Source organism: Protobothrops mucrosquamatus, unplaced genomic scaffold (genome assembly GCF_001527695.2).
Source record: "Protobothrops mucrosquamatus isolate PMUCROS unplaced genomic scaffold, P.Mucros_1.0 scaffold1088, whole genome shotgun sequence".
Lineage (NCBI taxonomy): Eukaryota > Metazoa > Chordata > Lepidosauria > Squamata > Viperidae > Protobothrops > Protobothrops mucrosquamatus.
In genome coordinates, this window is record NW_015387314.1 from 108222 (window position 1) to 124423 (window position 16202).

General features: G+C 36.6%; 1 protein-coding gene across 1 annotated transcript in view; it reads left to right on the top strand.

Annotated features, from left to right (window-relative positions):
- LOC107291233 (calcium-dependent secretion activator 1) overlaps window positions 1–16202 on the top strand; it is a 211312-nt gene that overhangs the window by 93762 nt on the left and 101348 nt on the right. Inside the window, exon 13 of the mRNA XM_015820203.1 lies at window positions 1366–1507. Within this exon, the coding sequence (XP_015675689.1) occupies window positions 1366–1507 (142 nt within the window). The remainder of the gene's footprint in view (window positions 1–1365; window positions 1508–16202) is intronic.

A 16202-nucleotide genomic window follows, 5' to 3' on the forward strand; every position in this document is an offset into this window, starting at 1 on the left:
TTTTCTTTGTTGTTTAAGAAGAGAATTCAAACACACATAGAAAGATGGAGTAAAAAAAATAGGGGAAAAAATACCCTAATGTCTGAAGTATCCTAAACAATAACAAATAAATAAAAACTATTAAAAAGTCATAGGTATCTAAAAAAAATAATATAAAAGAATAACAAAAGCAGCACTATTGTCACTTTTGGAAGTTTTCTGAGAACCAAATTAAAAAAAAGTAATGGAACTTTTCTGAAAAGGTGAAATCAAGATAGGTTTTGACCCAAACTAAATGACATAGATTTGTTCAAAAGGGTCCCCTTAAGTGCTCTTGATGTGTTGGATTCACACAATCACTTTAATTTTCCTTATCTACCACCATCTCCTTACAGGAATATATTACAATGTACTTTTGAAGGCAATGTTTTCACTGTGGACATGAAGTATTGTTTGACAATTTAAGGCAAAGAGCAGTTTTTATTGAAAAAATGGCCCAGACGTTTCTTTTGGATTATTGGATTAGTTGGATTGTTAATTTTATTTATTATGGCTTCTTTCACTGTTCTCATGGTTTTGGAAGCAAAGGGTATTGAACACAATGTGACAAATAGACTTGTGAGAAAATTGAAGCATTCACCTTGCACAGATGTCAGTCTGCCTAAAAACACTTGCTTGATTTCCTAAGCTCATCTCTTGGGATTCTGAGTGGGTTGGCAGTAATAATTTAAATCTCCAGTAATAGATCCAATTGATAGAAATTAACTCCTATTGAATATGCTGGGATTTACTCCCAAATAAGTTTGCACAAGACTATACTGCATGTATCCAAGCATTCTTATTCAGAAAGATACAGAAAGGATGTTTCTGATAAGTTTGGGCTTTCTTCTTTAGTTTTCCATATTGATGTAAAAGTTTCATTTTTTAAAAAAAATTAAAGTTTCCAAGAGGTCTTAGAATTCTAAATGAAACCATATATTTATGGTTTATATTTATTTATTTATATTTGTAATAGATGAGCTTCTTGGAGCTAAATATCTTTGTAATGGATGAGCTTCTTGAAACTAAATATATACATTTATGTTCACATTTATTTTTAACGTAAAATGTTAAAAAGTATATTAATTTTTTAGATGGAGTAGCCAAAATTCTACTCAAGTGATTCTTAAGTATTGCTCAAAAACAATCAGTGCCAGGGTTGTATTATTTCCTTGATTATATTAAAATGTTTCTAGAATAAATAAATTGACAGGAGATTCTTTTATTGACAGGGCCTTTGATTTTAGTTCTTTTGTCCTAATAAAAGTTATATTTAAAAAAAATACACTGTGTTATTGTGGAATGCTGCTAAAAGTGTCTTATTGTGCTTTTGTTTGTTTGTTCTAGATAATTTGTGCAATGGAAAATACCACAAACACCTCCAAGATCTCTTTGCTCCACTTGTGGTTAGATATGTCGATCTCATGGAGTCCTCTATTGCCCAGTCCATTCACAGGGGCTTTGAGCGGGAATCATGGGAGCCAGTAAAGTAAGAAAATCTCCTTTGATACAATTGGAGTTTTGGGATAAAAGAACAAGCACAGATGAGTTAGGAGAATATTAGGTATACTGTTCCTCTGCTAATCTAAGTCAACTTTTAATAGAGTCTATAGCCATATTATTGGCATTCATAAGGTTACCATCATAAGCCATTTTCTGACTTAGGAGTCTGTCCACCTTCTACCCAGCTGATATAGAGGTACCTAGAACTCAATAGATGACACATTTTCCACTTGGTAGCATGATAAAAATGAACAAGTCACTCAAGTGTCTATGGAGATTCTCAGTCATCCAGGTCATGGTTGTCCCAAAGGTGCTTTTCCAAAAGTTAACTGGACTTACTTGTCTTTTGTGCTCCAGAGCTAAGAAAGTCCAGTTGCCTTTTGTAAAAGCACCTTTGGGACAAATCACTCAAGTATGAAAATCTTATCTCCCAAAGGATCATTTTGTTAGTTCAGAGGTGGTTCCAAAAGTATTTCTTTTTATTGTTTTGCCTTTCAGCTCAGGTTTCAAAAATTGTATTACTCAGTTGTCTAAGAGAGGGGGGGGCACTGGAAGCAGATTCCATATTACTGACAAATATTTTTGCTTCTTTGGTCTTAGGCCCAACCCATATTACTGGAGAATAGCAAATTTCCTCTGTTTCTAATTTTTCTAACCTTTTCTTTTCAGTTCATCCCATTTCTCAACATTTCAATTATCAAACTGGTTAGGAATTAATCTGCACAAAAAAACCTGCATACAATTCTGCAGAATTTCATCATATACTTAGTGGTATACATTTTCTTATAATAGTTTTCCGTCCTTTGAGGAGTAGGCATGAGTGCACATTTTCCTCTAAGCATACGTACATAGTTGTGCCCTCTTTTAAAATGGCAAAATGTAAAAAGTGAAATTTTCAGCCTGCAGTTTTGGTTTATATTTGGGTTCAGAAAGTGTGAATAGAATAATTAATAGAATAAATTGTTACTCTTCATAGGAATGCAAGATCCATCTATCCCAACTCTATGATCCCAAGGCTTCATCCAACCCAAGTCTGAAATTATTCAGTCAGTTCTTGTGCCTGAGTAATAACTACTGGCTGATGCTGTGGTTGAATAATAATAGCAACAAGATGTGACATCATAATTCTGCAATTTCAGTGAAAGGTGTTCCACAAGCTATCTTGCTTTTAGTTTTCATGGAATTTAATACTGAACTTCATTTCAAAAGGAAGTTCTACAAAATCTCCATAAGCAAAACACATCTGGACAAAGAGACTTAGAAATATTTTTCCAAAAGAGAATATTTTGGAATATTATTTTCCAAATCATAAAATAAAATCTCAGTAGTCACTTCCAGTGGCAAATTTATTTCAAAAGGAGAGTATTGGGACCAGGAAAAGAGTGAAATCTCTTATTCCTTTCCCTTCCCATTGGTCACCATTTTGCTGCCATTTTTCCACATTGGTTCTCTTCCGATGGATCTAGATATATGCGAACAAAGGTTAGAAAGATCTGCAACTAAAAGTAGGAGGGGAAAAGATAAAATGCCACTTATTTGATATATCTAGTACTTAAGGCAGTAGGACAAAAACCAGGAGACTGTGAGTTCTAGTCCTGCCTTAGGCATGAAAGCCAGCTAGGTGACTTTGGGCCAGCCACTCTCTCTCTTAGCCAGGCTGATGCAACAAGCTGGCCAGTCAATTCCTGTGGTAACCAATGGATCAACACTTGGTTGGTCAGAAAAAGGCAGACCTAGCATTTGCGAGAAAAATGCTAGGGAAAAAAATCTAAATGATGTTATCTTGCTTTATATTATATTGTGACTAAATACGATACTAAATGTATATTTAATCAATCGTGTGTACACTTATTAATTTTAAATTAATTAAAAGTTTGTTAATGGTAAAATAGTTCCACGCTAGTTTATATAATGTGTATATTCCAAAGTAGTCCCATTGTCTTCATAGGAATGAAAGGTATAGATTGACATCACTTTTCTCTTCTTTACAAGAACTCACTCCAGTACTGATTGATGTCTTTTGAATAGCAATTTCTGTTTCTAAGCAAATTTAGGCGGCTTTTTGTCTATCTCATATACTGAATGTACATATAAACAAGCACATTTCATCTGCATAGTAAGATTGGAAATTGAAGACTGAAGTTTCCGAGTTCTTCCTGTATTTCAAGGAAGGGCGTTCAAGGCAGAATTGGCATTTAAGAACTCTATTCATCTTAGATAAGTTTTTAATATCTACCTACAGTATAGCTTCTTGTCATCATGACAATTTCACAAAAAAAACCTCTGAATTCTTACTCATTTTTTAACTATTTGCTACTGGCTTGATCATATAACTAGCATAAAAGCTCACACATTTGTTTGAGATCACAATATTCTTGGTGGGTTGCCAGCATTTCTTCAACCTCCAATAGTTGTGCCATCACATTCTCTCCAATTTATATAATTTCATGAAAACTTTGAATAATGTAACACTCAAATATAGAATGAAGTCATTTAAGCCTGGGGATAGCTGTGGTGTCAGTAACAAGACTTTAAAGAAAACTGATTGTGAGGATTATGTACTATCTTCAGGATGAATGTGCAAACACCTCCTAGAGATACTTTACAAACCCAGATTCTTGGATGGATGGGAAACAAGAAATTGGCCAGAGAAAAATTTAGTCTGATTCAGCCATGCTTTCCTTGTGTTTTTATTAGGTCTGTGCAGCATATTGGATTCAAAGGGATGTTTCCAAAAGCATGATCTCAATCTGCTTTAAGAAATTGCCCACAGGACAGGCACTACACAAAAGCCCGTTTGGTCTAGTGCTTAAGGAGTTGGACTAGGAGCAGGGAAATCTGAATTCCAGTCCTGACTTAGGCATGGAAACCAAGGAATTGTGTTCCCTCCCTGGACCAGGAAGAAAAAGGCAAGGGCAAACCACTTCCGAAATCTTGCCTAGAAAATTATATGGACTTCTCCTATAGTCAGAACTCATTCAAAGGCCAAAAGAAAAAAAGAACAAACCCTTCAAATATGCCCCATAGCATTTTTTCCCCCTTCACATTCACAGCACTGCACAGCCTCAGTTATTATTCTTCAACATAGCACAGAGAGCAGTTTTGTCACCATTGTGATTTTCACTGTTCTTCCCCCTTATTATGCAGCCAAAAACTCAAGATCCCACTGCAAAAGTACAATAGGGTTCTATAAACTGTTGGAGGAAATTCCTGGAGACCAAATCCTGTTGATATATTGTTTCAGTAAGCCACATATTTATTAACATGATCTCTGCACAGGGTAAAAACAAGGAAGACATCACCATTTTTATTTTTTATTTCTGGGGAGAGGGGGTGACTCTTTCAACGTTGTCTTTCTTCAACTACCTGGAGATAGCAGGCAGAAAATGGGTGATCCTATCTCACTTGAAATCATTAAGTCAAGCCAAGTGGATGAAAGTGCATTACCTTGTGTACACAGGATGTTCTGTCACAACATACAAATTTGAAAACAGACCTTCCACGATGCCTGCCTGAAAATCAAGGTTGAAATATAAGGTCTTTTCCTGAACTACCAGATGGCTGTCTACTAGAACATACTTTTTTTAAAAAAAAAAGAAAGAAAGATGTATTTTCTTTGCTAGATGCTGAGCATCACCTAAGGAATAATGTGAGACACGCAAGCAGATAAACATTGCAAGCCTTGAAGATTTTCGCAAATGCCGAACAAATATGTTCTCCTTTTTGTTTTATTTTATTTTTCGCTCGCTCGGCAAGAGCTGTAAAACTCACCCAAATGAGTTAACTTGCTCTTCAAAAGGTTACACAGCTGGTAAGTGTGGGCAAAACTGTGCAGGGAAAATGAATCAAAGCAAGACAGCAGCCCTAACACAATTTTCCAAAACACTGAATATGCAAGTTAAATCTGTTCCTAGGCTGATTGAATATACACAGGCGCATGAAAGGAGAGATCATGCCAGCGTCGCCTTTGCATTCCGTGCTCAATCAATTCTACGCCATTGAGATCTTGATGCGCTAAAGAACGCTGATGGCAGAATGCAGCTCATCTTGAAGAAAAGTGTCAGATTCACAGAAATGTCACAAGATTGTAAAACAGGGGCCCTCAAAAGATGAGGGAGACAAGATAGTTCAATTGCACTCTATCCGGTTTTGCATCCAGGTCCTGGATTCAGTCCCTGGCATCTCCGAGTAGAAACATTTCTGCCTCAAACCTACAGGAATTTAGGGTTGAAATCAGCTTTGACAAGACATAACTAGATTGGGCGAACAGCCTGCGAGACACTTGCAGGCCAGAAACTGCCGAAGTTGCACTTGTCGAAATTTCTTGGCAACATATCCGTTTTCAGTAGGCTGATGAGCAATTTTAAACAAAAATCCACATATCTAATGATTTTCAGGCATATTTCTTTCTCTTTTTTTAAAACGATTTCAGCTATAAAGTAATTATATTTTTTCTGTTTTCAAAATATATAGGAATTAACCATTCCTAATTCCAAAGATGTTAATTCTTCGTTGGCAATGACGTTCACATTCCTTGGAGAACATTTTAAAAAAATGAATAAAGTGTGATGACTATCCCACGTCCTCAAAAATAAATGTGTTCCGTCCCTGAGCTAGAGAGAGAAACACTCTGAGTCAGTATCAGGAATTTTTTGGGATTTATTCTATCCCTCTTTGTAGGAATCGCTGGGGGGAAAAAAAATCCAATTTAGATTTGCAAAACACCGTGATGTGATTTAATGTGGTTTTTCCAAGTGCTTTTCCATATGTTTTTGTATATGTTGCTTCTAAAAAAAATTATTCCCAGTTTTTTGGGGTGTGGGGGCTTCAAGTCATTCTTGACTCATGTCAATTGTCTGGATTTGTTTGGAAGTTTTGCCCTTGCTTTCTTCCTAGGGCTGAGAGAGGGTGACTGGCTTTGTGTCTCAGGCAGGATTACTGTAGCACTCACAGTCTAGCTTGGTGCCTTAACTGCTACGTCAAACTGACTCTTGCTTTGTGTAACGTATGCATTTTAACATATTTTCCCTCCACAGTAATGCATGAATAGTTCTCAATTGTATATATTTTCACCATCTTTTGAACAAATAACCGCAGTTCCAAATTAGATTGAAGTTCAACTGCAAAAAGTCATGGCTTTGTTTTATACAGAACTTAGAAAAGTTAAAATCCAGCAACTTCACGTTCAAATGCAAAGCTATTGTGTGTAGACTTAAGGAGAATTCAAGTGTAAGAGCAACATTCAAGCATTCAGAGTTTTATGGACCCAAGGATGAGAAAAAGTAAAGGAAAAAGGAAAGAAAGTTTAGAGCTACAATAAGGCCAAAGATAAAGAAGCCAAGCTCTTAGTTTCCAGCTTGGCTGCTGGTCAGGCTTCAAAGATACAATTGCAGCAAATACAGGTGATCCTCAACTTACACTAGTTTATTTAATGACCATTCAAAGTTTACAATGGCACTGAAAAAAGTGAATTACGACAATTTTTCACATGTATGATCTTTGCAGCATCCCTGTGGTCATGTGATCAAAATTCAGACGCTTGGCAACTGATTCATATTTGTGATGGTTGCAGCGTCCCAGAGTCACGGAATCCCCTTTTGTGACCTTCTGACAAGCAAAATCAATGTGGAAGCCAGATTTATTTAACAACCTTGCTACTAACTTAACAACTGCAGTGATACACTTAACAATGGTGGCAAGAAAAGTCGTAAAAACGGGACAAAACTGACTTACGAAATGTGTCGGTTAACAACAGAAATTTGGGCCTCAAATTAGTATTACTAATACTACCTGCATTAGTAATAGGGTAGACGTGTTTCTCAAAACAATTGAAAAATAATTCTGTGTGAGCTGAAAAAAAAATTGCTGCCATTTTTACAAATCAGCTCAGTGCTTTTTTTTTTTTTTAATTACACATGGAAACCGAAAGGGGAAAAATATTGGATTGCTTTAAGGAATAGCAGAGAGGCACTGGTTTTGCCCAAGGATCAAGGTATTTCTTCCAAATAATTTCCTAGGAAGATACTGTAGATGTTCTGTATCACCATCACTCATTGCAGGCCATTCATTCTGAAGAAGGGTATCCGGGCTTCTCATTCAGTTCTAGACTAACTGATGGTCTCTACAGTTAGTTTGATTTTCTTGGGAGAATAAGGTTTTCAGATTATTGTAACAGGCTTTTGAAAAGATAGATCTTGGAATAAGTCTACCTATAGTGGTATATATATTTAATAGAGCACCAATCTGATTTCAAGCTATATGACATAGAACAGTGGTGTCAAACTGCTAGCCCGTGGCCGGATGCATCACACCAAAACCGCGTCCACCCCATTGCTGGCAGTGGGAAAAAAGTCACGATACGTCACGACACGTTACGTAGCATCGTGAGTTTGACACCCGTGACATAGAATGTGCATAAGGAAAGCTCAGTTCAGACTAATATTCCACATCAATTCAGTGTAGGTTGTATTTATTTAAACGATTTACTGTACATAGTCACCCATCTGAACATAGTGATTGCTAACAATATATAAAAGCATGACAATATCTGAATAAAAGCAACAAGTTACATATCTGTAACCAATCCCTCCCACCTCCATAATAATGCATACATACACTGTGTAATGTGACAGAGGTTCCTAATACTGATAGAATATTTGTAACTCGGGGTTGAACTGTGGAATTTGCTGGGTTTTTTCTGATTTTGATACAAGCAATCAAATAGTAAATAACAGACTAATCAAGGAACCAAAAAGAACACTCCCACCAGTACTGACAAGGTGATTCCCTGTATATAAATAGAGAGTAAACCTCACTCTCTTCCCAACACTGAAGATATCATCCTAGTTGGATAACAAAATATCTGCAAAAAACCAACCAACCAACGTCAGAGAGCACCAAGGACTCCTCAATTTTCTAATAATTCAGTTAAAAAAGCAACCAATCAATATTATACACTAAGCTCAGCTACCCTCCTGGCCCAATACCTGAGGGGAAAATCCAGGTCTTCAAGAGAAGGCCAGTAAGATCGGAGCCATCTGAATCGGAGCCATCTAAACAACGATGGGGAATGGATGATGCTCTATTAGATAGATGGCCAATAGTTTCATGTAGGTAATAAGAGTGAGGAGAGATTCATCCCAACCATAGAAAGTCTAGATATAGAAAAGAAATTATTTGTTTATTTGTTTGTTTATATGACCACCCATCTCGAGTCCATGACTCTGGGCAGCTACCAAAACAGAATAAAAACAATATAACAATAGTATAAATCATATGAATAGTAGCTGAAAAACAACAACCCAGAGCAATGCTAATAATAATTACAATTAATGCTGTCAACTAATGGGCTCATCAATACCATCAGGGCCCTAGGATGAATAATACAACCTGGTCTTTAAGACTTTGTGAAAAGCCAGTAAGGTCAGGGTGAGTCTGATATCTGGGGAAGGTGATATTCGGAGGATAGGCAGTACAACAGAATGTCTCTCTTCCTGGGTCCCTCTGGATGGCACTTCCATACTGACATGAACTAGAGAATGCCTCTCCTGCCAGACCTAAGAAGAAGGACAGATGACACTTAAGCCACTTGCAAGCATACAAACAACCAATACAGTTAATAGAGCAGTTGTCATGGTTCCGACTAATGAAACACTTCAAAGAACTTCCAGGCATCTTATCCTAAAAAGTTTTTTTTATTCATGTGACAAAATGTCGGCATGGCATGATAAAAGGGGATGCTAAGATCTTGTCACATGAATAAAAAAGACTTTTTAGGATAAGATGCCTGGAAGTTCTTTGAAGTGTTTCATTAGTCGGAACCATGACATCATGCTAAGATCTGGAATTTCCACCCACCAAGCAGTTATTTTTGCTAGCATTTCCCCTCCCTTTTTCTGCTGTCATGATTTATGTTCTCCAATTAGTTTGAAGGGCAAAGGTTCTCTTCCGTCCTCTTTCGCGGGCTTTTCCCTCCTCCCTCATTCTCCTCTGAATTAACTCTAAAAGTACCAGACAGTTCAGCATAATTTGTCAAAGCAAGAATATTCAATATTAGCAGTGTTGACAGCAGTAGTGTTACATGTGCCAAGCCACAGACACCCTGAACTGCTCACACCAGTGAATTTTACACCACCTGAAGCTTCTCAATATTCTTTAAGGGCAGCCCCATGTAGAGCACGTTGCAATAATCCATTCAAGAGATGACTACAGCCAAGTGACTATGAGTAGGGCCCCTCAGCTCAAGAACAAATGCAGAATGGAACTTTGTTCCATAAAGTCTCAGATAATATTGACTGTGTGTAAAACATTAGTGAGCTTTACTGATTAGCAGTGTATAAGGTAATACAGAACCCATAGCAATATTCTATACTATCTTACTCAAATATGAATTCCGCTAAAGGGATGGAGTTTTACTGTTTCATGTACAGGTAAACAGAGTAATATTTAGAAGAAGTGAACTAGTTTGGTGTAGTGGATAAGACATCAGGCTAGAAACCAAAAGGCTGAGAGTTCTAATCCTGCCTTAGGCATGAAGCCATCTGGGTGATCTTAGGCCACTCCCTTTCTGCCAGCCCTAGGAAGAAGGCAATGGCAAGTCACTTCCCAAAAATCCTGCCAAGGAAACTACAGAGTATTATATAGAGAAGCTTTTTTTTCTTTTCTGCAATGCTCTAATGACAAGGTGCTATTTATTTCATACATGTGGCCAAAAGCAATTCACATAAATAAGATCAGTTTACCCAGCAAAAACATAAAAGTCAAAATCAATTTTTTAACCTGTATTGTGTTATTTTAGTCCAGTATTTATCTTGTCTGATTCTGAGGGGAAAAAAATAAAGAAGTTCTTTATTAGATTAAAAACAGAATGATAAACAAAGTAAATAACAATGAATATTATAATAAGGACTTGATATATTACATCTGATTGTTTTATGTCAAGATTTACGTGTCTTTATTTTTCATTAATGAGTGCAAGGTTCTTGAAAACTTTAACAGCTTCTCAATTGTAATATAAAGCGTGTCATGATTTCCAATTTAGATTGCTAAGCCACTCCTGTTAAAATATTAGAGATATTTTAAGTGGCAAAAAAAAGGAAGGAAATGTTCAGACCCAAAGCCCATAACCATATTCTGGGTTGTAGCCTTAGTTTTTAAAGAAAAAGAAAGTGGCCAGAAATATCAACAAAGGAACAGCAAGCTTTATCTAGTTTTTCATCAATTTTAATGTTTTCATTCTTACTCCTGAATCTTTTCTGTAGTTTTATATTGTGACCTTATAATGTAAGGCAATTAAAAGGGGAACACAATATGTAACAAATTTCTGTGGCCTGGGAAACATCATTGTCTAGGCCAGGGGTGTCAAACTTGCAATGTCACATGACGTGTCACGGCGTATTGTGACTTTTTTGCCATTTGCCGGCAATGGAGTGGGCGTAGTTTCGCTATGATGCATCCAGCCCACGGGCCGGCAGTTTGACACCCCTGGTCTAGGCCAATAACAAAGAAGTGAGATACAAATGAATGACGCATTGCCCTTATTCCTTATTCAAACAAAGTTTACTTAATATCTAACAATGGAAGAACAGAACCATCAGTGGAAAGAGAAATGCCAAATCAACGGACCTGTTTTAGAGAAAGCAAAGGGGCACAAGAACAAGGGGGGGGGTAATAGAGGATGAATAGGGAGAGCAAATAAAAACAAGCTCATCCTCCCTTCACTGGTTGTACCAGCTCTTTATGAAGATATTGCCCAGGGTGTGGTATGTATTAAGTCTCATTGGGCATCCTAGAAGACTCGATTTTTTTTCCCCCTAAGGGATGTGAACAGTAAACAGGAATCTGCTATAAAAATTGAATTTGGAGGAACAGAGATGTTCCTGTTAGGGAAGGAAATGAGGCAAAGATGCATGTGGTCCCCATATCCATTTAACTTAAACAGTGACTGGCAGGATTGGAAAATATCACAATGGGAATCGATGTCAGAGGTTGAAACATGAACAATTTGAGAAAAGCAGGCAGCCTCATTATGTAGCAGTGAAGATTTAAAGTAAAAACTCAAAAGTTTAAAAAAAACTGGATTAATGTAAATTTGGAAGTAGGCAAAAATAACATCAATCTGCATTCTTCATTGATGGTCAAAAGTGAAGATTATACAGTATATAACCATGCTTTAATGCTCTCCTAGATAAAGAGAGTATACTTCGGCAAGACCATGGAGGATAACAGTATATAAAAATAGGATTTTTTTAAGTGATCTAGTAGGTCATGAAAGTTGGATTCTGAGAAAGAGGAAGAGAAAGAAGATAGATCTTATAGATTTGGAGCCAATTATCGTGAGTATCATGGACTCTAAAAGGATAAAATCAATCCTGGATGAAATAAAGATTATTTCCTTGATGTGATCATCAGCGAGCAGTAACTCACATACTTGGGAAATGTGTGATGAGCAGGTAATGGACTAAAAAATATTATACTTAACAAAATTGTAGGAAGTAGAAGTGAAAGGCAATGGATAAACAAGATCAGTGTTTCCCAACCTGAGTAACCTTAAAATGGGTGGACTTCAAGTCCCAGAATTCCCTAGCCAGCAAGCTGACTGGGGACTTCTGGGAGTTGAAGTCCACATATCTTAAAGTTGCATAGATTGCGAAACACTGAACTAGGTAGAAGGAGCTAAAAATATTTTTGAAAATGATGTTGCTGCGGAAGAGTAGCTGTTCAGGCTACTCTGCTGTTCAGAGTAGCCTGCATTTTCTCAGTTACTGTCATTATCAGCCATCAGGGTCAAGTTTAAGGCCTTTAACTGTGATTACGGTTGGAGTAGGACATTTCCACTTAATGATGACCATTTTGTATTACATATAGGATAATTGAAAAAAAATGGTCCAACTTTGATATAACCAATTTATAGCATAAAAGGTTGAAGGCGTTAAAGACAACATTCTAGGACAAACATGATTTGGAGCAGTCTTTTTAAAAGGTTCACTGTAGTAAATTCTGATGCCAAACCAATTTATATCTGTTTCCATACAATGGTTGGGATCCCTGAAAATCAATGGGGAAAATGGTATGTTCAGCCAGAGTTGTTTTGTTTTTAATTTCAATGTATGTAGAATATGTTTCTTTTTTGCACATGGGAATTGTTTCTTTGTGTCACTATGTATTGTTGCTCCTTCCCTCCCATGTGCCATTTCAGGCGAAATGCAGAATTTATAATGTCTCTCCAGTGTCAGTTACTAATTTTTTTTTAACATAGGGACAGAAAACTGATGCCATTAAAGAGGAAAATAAACCAAGCTTGCGAAGTGTTTGCTACTCTGAAATAATTATAAAGTACATAAACATAGATTAATAATTTGGTATATGATTCTGTCTAGACTGGTTTTCAGAATGAAGTTAAAACTAATTTCATAATGACATAGTATGACAGATAATATATAAATATAGCAAGATAGATAGGAGTTTTGCTTCTCTTAAACTGGGCAGATGGTACTTAAATCATTTTGTTTCGTATAAGAGATGGATGATATGTGATTTTTTTTTTACTGTCTTTGCTGGAATATGTCTGCTGTAGCCAGCTGTCCTCAGTGAGCACTGTTTATGTCTTCAAATGTTTGTTTCCTGTTAGCATAGTAACAATGCTCAGAGAATGTATTTCTAGATATCAATACCACATGAAAATTTCCTTTTTACAAGGTTATTGTTTTGTGGCTATGTCTGTGGCATCTTTTGAAGTAGTGAGAGTAGTCTATGATGTGTAGGTTAATTGTAATTTAATTTCACCTTAATTAAATCATAATATGTTCAAAGGGAAAATCAATCAAATCTTATTGCAGAAAACATCGACAACCTAAGATTATGGACTTAGTGTTCACCCTAAAGATGAACATGCACATATATTTGCAATTTTCTATAGGAATAGGCAATCCCTTTCTCCCGAGGTTCCCATTCTTTGAGGGGGGAAAAATCCTTTGGTAAAATTTGCTGGTATGGGAGCAAAGTGAGAATATAATCAGAATTATCTCAGCATAATCAGTCAGCATAATACAAATTATCCCAGGTTCTCTCACACTTTCTTTCATATTCATATAATTTGTTCTATTTTTATTCCTTTATCTCCCTTTTTCCTTCCTTCCTTCCTTCCTTCCTTCCTTCCTTCCTTCCTTCCTTCCTTTCTTCCTTCCTTCCTTCCTTCCTTCCTTCCTCTTTCTTTCTTTCTTTCTTTCTTTCTTTCTGCCTTCCTTTTAAGCTTAACTGCTATGTTGGGCAAAACTAAGGAATGACAGCTTCTTTGCAAGTTGTATCCAATTTGTGAGCCAGTCTTCACACTACAAGTGAAGACTTGATGTTGAGGAGAAACAAAGAGTTAATTCATTAGGGCTAGATATGTCCAGAAGACTAGAACTCAGCAGACTATTCGTCCCAGCATTTAGAGTATTATGTGCAGAGATTTTCAATCTATTTTATTTTGCATAATGGTGTTTTTGAAGGATGTACAGTATACTGTACACCAGTGTTTGTCAACCTCAGCATGTGTGAATTATCCAGCCAGCATGTAGCTTGAGGAATACTGGAAGTTGAAATCCACACATCTTAAATTGGTAAGCTTGATGAACACTGCTGTACACTGTAGAGTCATCCTGATTGAAGTGGTATATATGTTCAATAATCGCTCACTTAATTAAAGTGAGCTCCTATAAGATATTAGATGCATTCACCAAGTTTTTGTCAACAACTACAGAGAAACAATGTTTGCATAGTCTTCTGAAGATCAGAATAGAGCTTTGGGGAAGCAGAAGCAAAGAAATAAATATTTTCTTCTGTTGGTATCAGGATTTGTTGCACAGAGTCTAGATTTCATGGCAATGTCAATTTCATGCTATTTTGCTGTACATTTAAAAATAAGTTAAATATTTTGTATATTTATTTATGAATAGTAGATACTCCTTTGATCTGAACAAACATATATAATATTCTCTGTGCAGCCCATTCTCCTGTCAACTTACTTGGACATAATTGTGATTCAACTCAAAGCAAAGTATTTCTGAGTCAATATGCACACGATTAGACTGCATGCTTCCATTTGCAAATTATGGAAGCCCATCAAATTCCTCATGTACTTCATCCAACATGGATTTTGAATCTGCAGTTTTGTTATAAAAGTTACACACTCCTCTAGGTTCTTAAAATTGTACAATTTCTCCAATATAGTATATTACCAGTCAGGAAGTCTCTGTACAGTACTATATGATGAGGCCCATAATATCTAGAAAGATTTGATTTATTGGTTTGTTCATGTGCCACCAAGTCATTGTTGATTCCAGATTCATAGTTGCTCAGTTCCAATGTGAGTGAGACCAGTTTTGCCCTTCCCTGCCTTCAGCGGAGTTCTGTAGCATTGCCAATAATTTTTTCAAACCAATTGCTTAGGGAGGCCCAAGATCACCTGCATATGTACATTTTCTGTTAGTTTGAATGGAAAAGAAAGCTTTGAACTGAAAAACAGGGAATCCCATTTTTTACTGGGAAGGCCTTACCTGTATGGATATGGGATATGTCATAGGCAGGTCCCTATCCCATATGTTGCCACTCTATTATTTGTTTGTTTTATTAAATAGATTTTATATGGCCACCCACCTCATGTGGGTGAGACCTGCCTATGGCATATAAAATTTATGGTGTTGGGAATAAAATGCCTATGTAGAGAAATGTCTACATATGTCTTTTATAACAAACACATTCGCACAAATCTACAAAATAGTCCTATTAGACTTTTTTTTTTTAGCATAGCTGTGCCATTTTGTCCTTCAAGTCTACATGCCGATCATTTTAAATCATTTGAGTTGTGTTCCTTGTCTTTCACCTAAGACCTAGTTGAACTCTACAGTTTTTAAAATGTGGTAGCAGTTAAGTTTGTCCTTCTGTATCAATGTTTTAAGTTGCTCTTTTATAAATGTTCCTTCTTTTGTTTTTGTCCTTGCTCTCTCTTTTCTCTCTCTTTTTGTTTGAGCAACTTGTGATTGCAGAGTGCTGAAATAACGCAAAGCCCTTAATCCCCACACTTAAAGCCTTCCATTCTCATGCTTCTCTCTGAAATGTTTTTGGTTTGGGTTTTTTTGATTGTTGTCTTGCTGTGAACTTTGCAGATTTCTTTCTGAGTGCCACTGTGCTTCTGCCACATTCGCATTGTCACCGTGATGGTATTTTTTTCCTTTCTGTCTGTTTCTTCCACAGGAGCTTAACAAGTAATCTGCCCAATGTGAACCTACCAAATGTGAACCTCCCCAAAGTTCCAAACCTACCAGTTAACATCCCACTAGGCATTCCTCAAATGCCTGCCTTTTCTGCACCGTCATGGATGGCGGCTATCTATGATGCTGAGTGTGTATTCAGTTCAAGAGATCTCATTTCAAGCAAATAAATAAATAAATCTTGGCATGAATATGAATTGTTCATTTCGAGTCAACAGATCTGAAAAGAGAAACATTGCAGGAGCTGCATTAATTGACACGTGCCTGCTGCAAATCTCCCGAAAGGCGGACAGCAGGCCTTGAAATTGGGCAGAATGGTCATTTTCGTATTATTTGACAAAAGTGAACTGAACGAAACTGAAAGATCTTTTTTTAAAAAAATTCTGTTTCATACCGGGATCCGTAGTTTTCTGGTTAAAATTGGCCTTT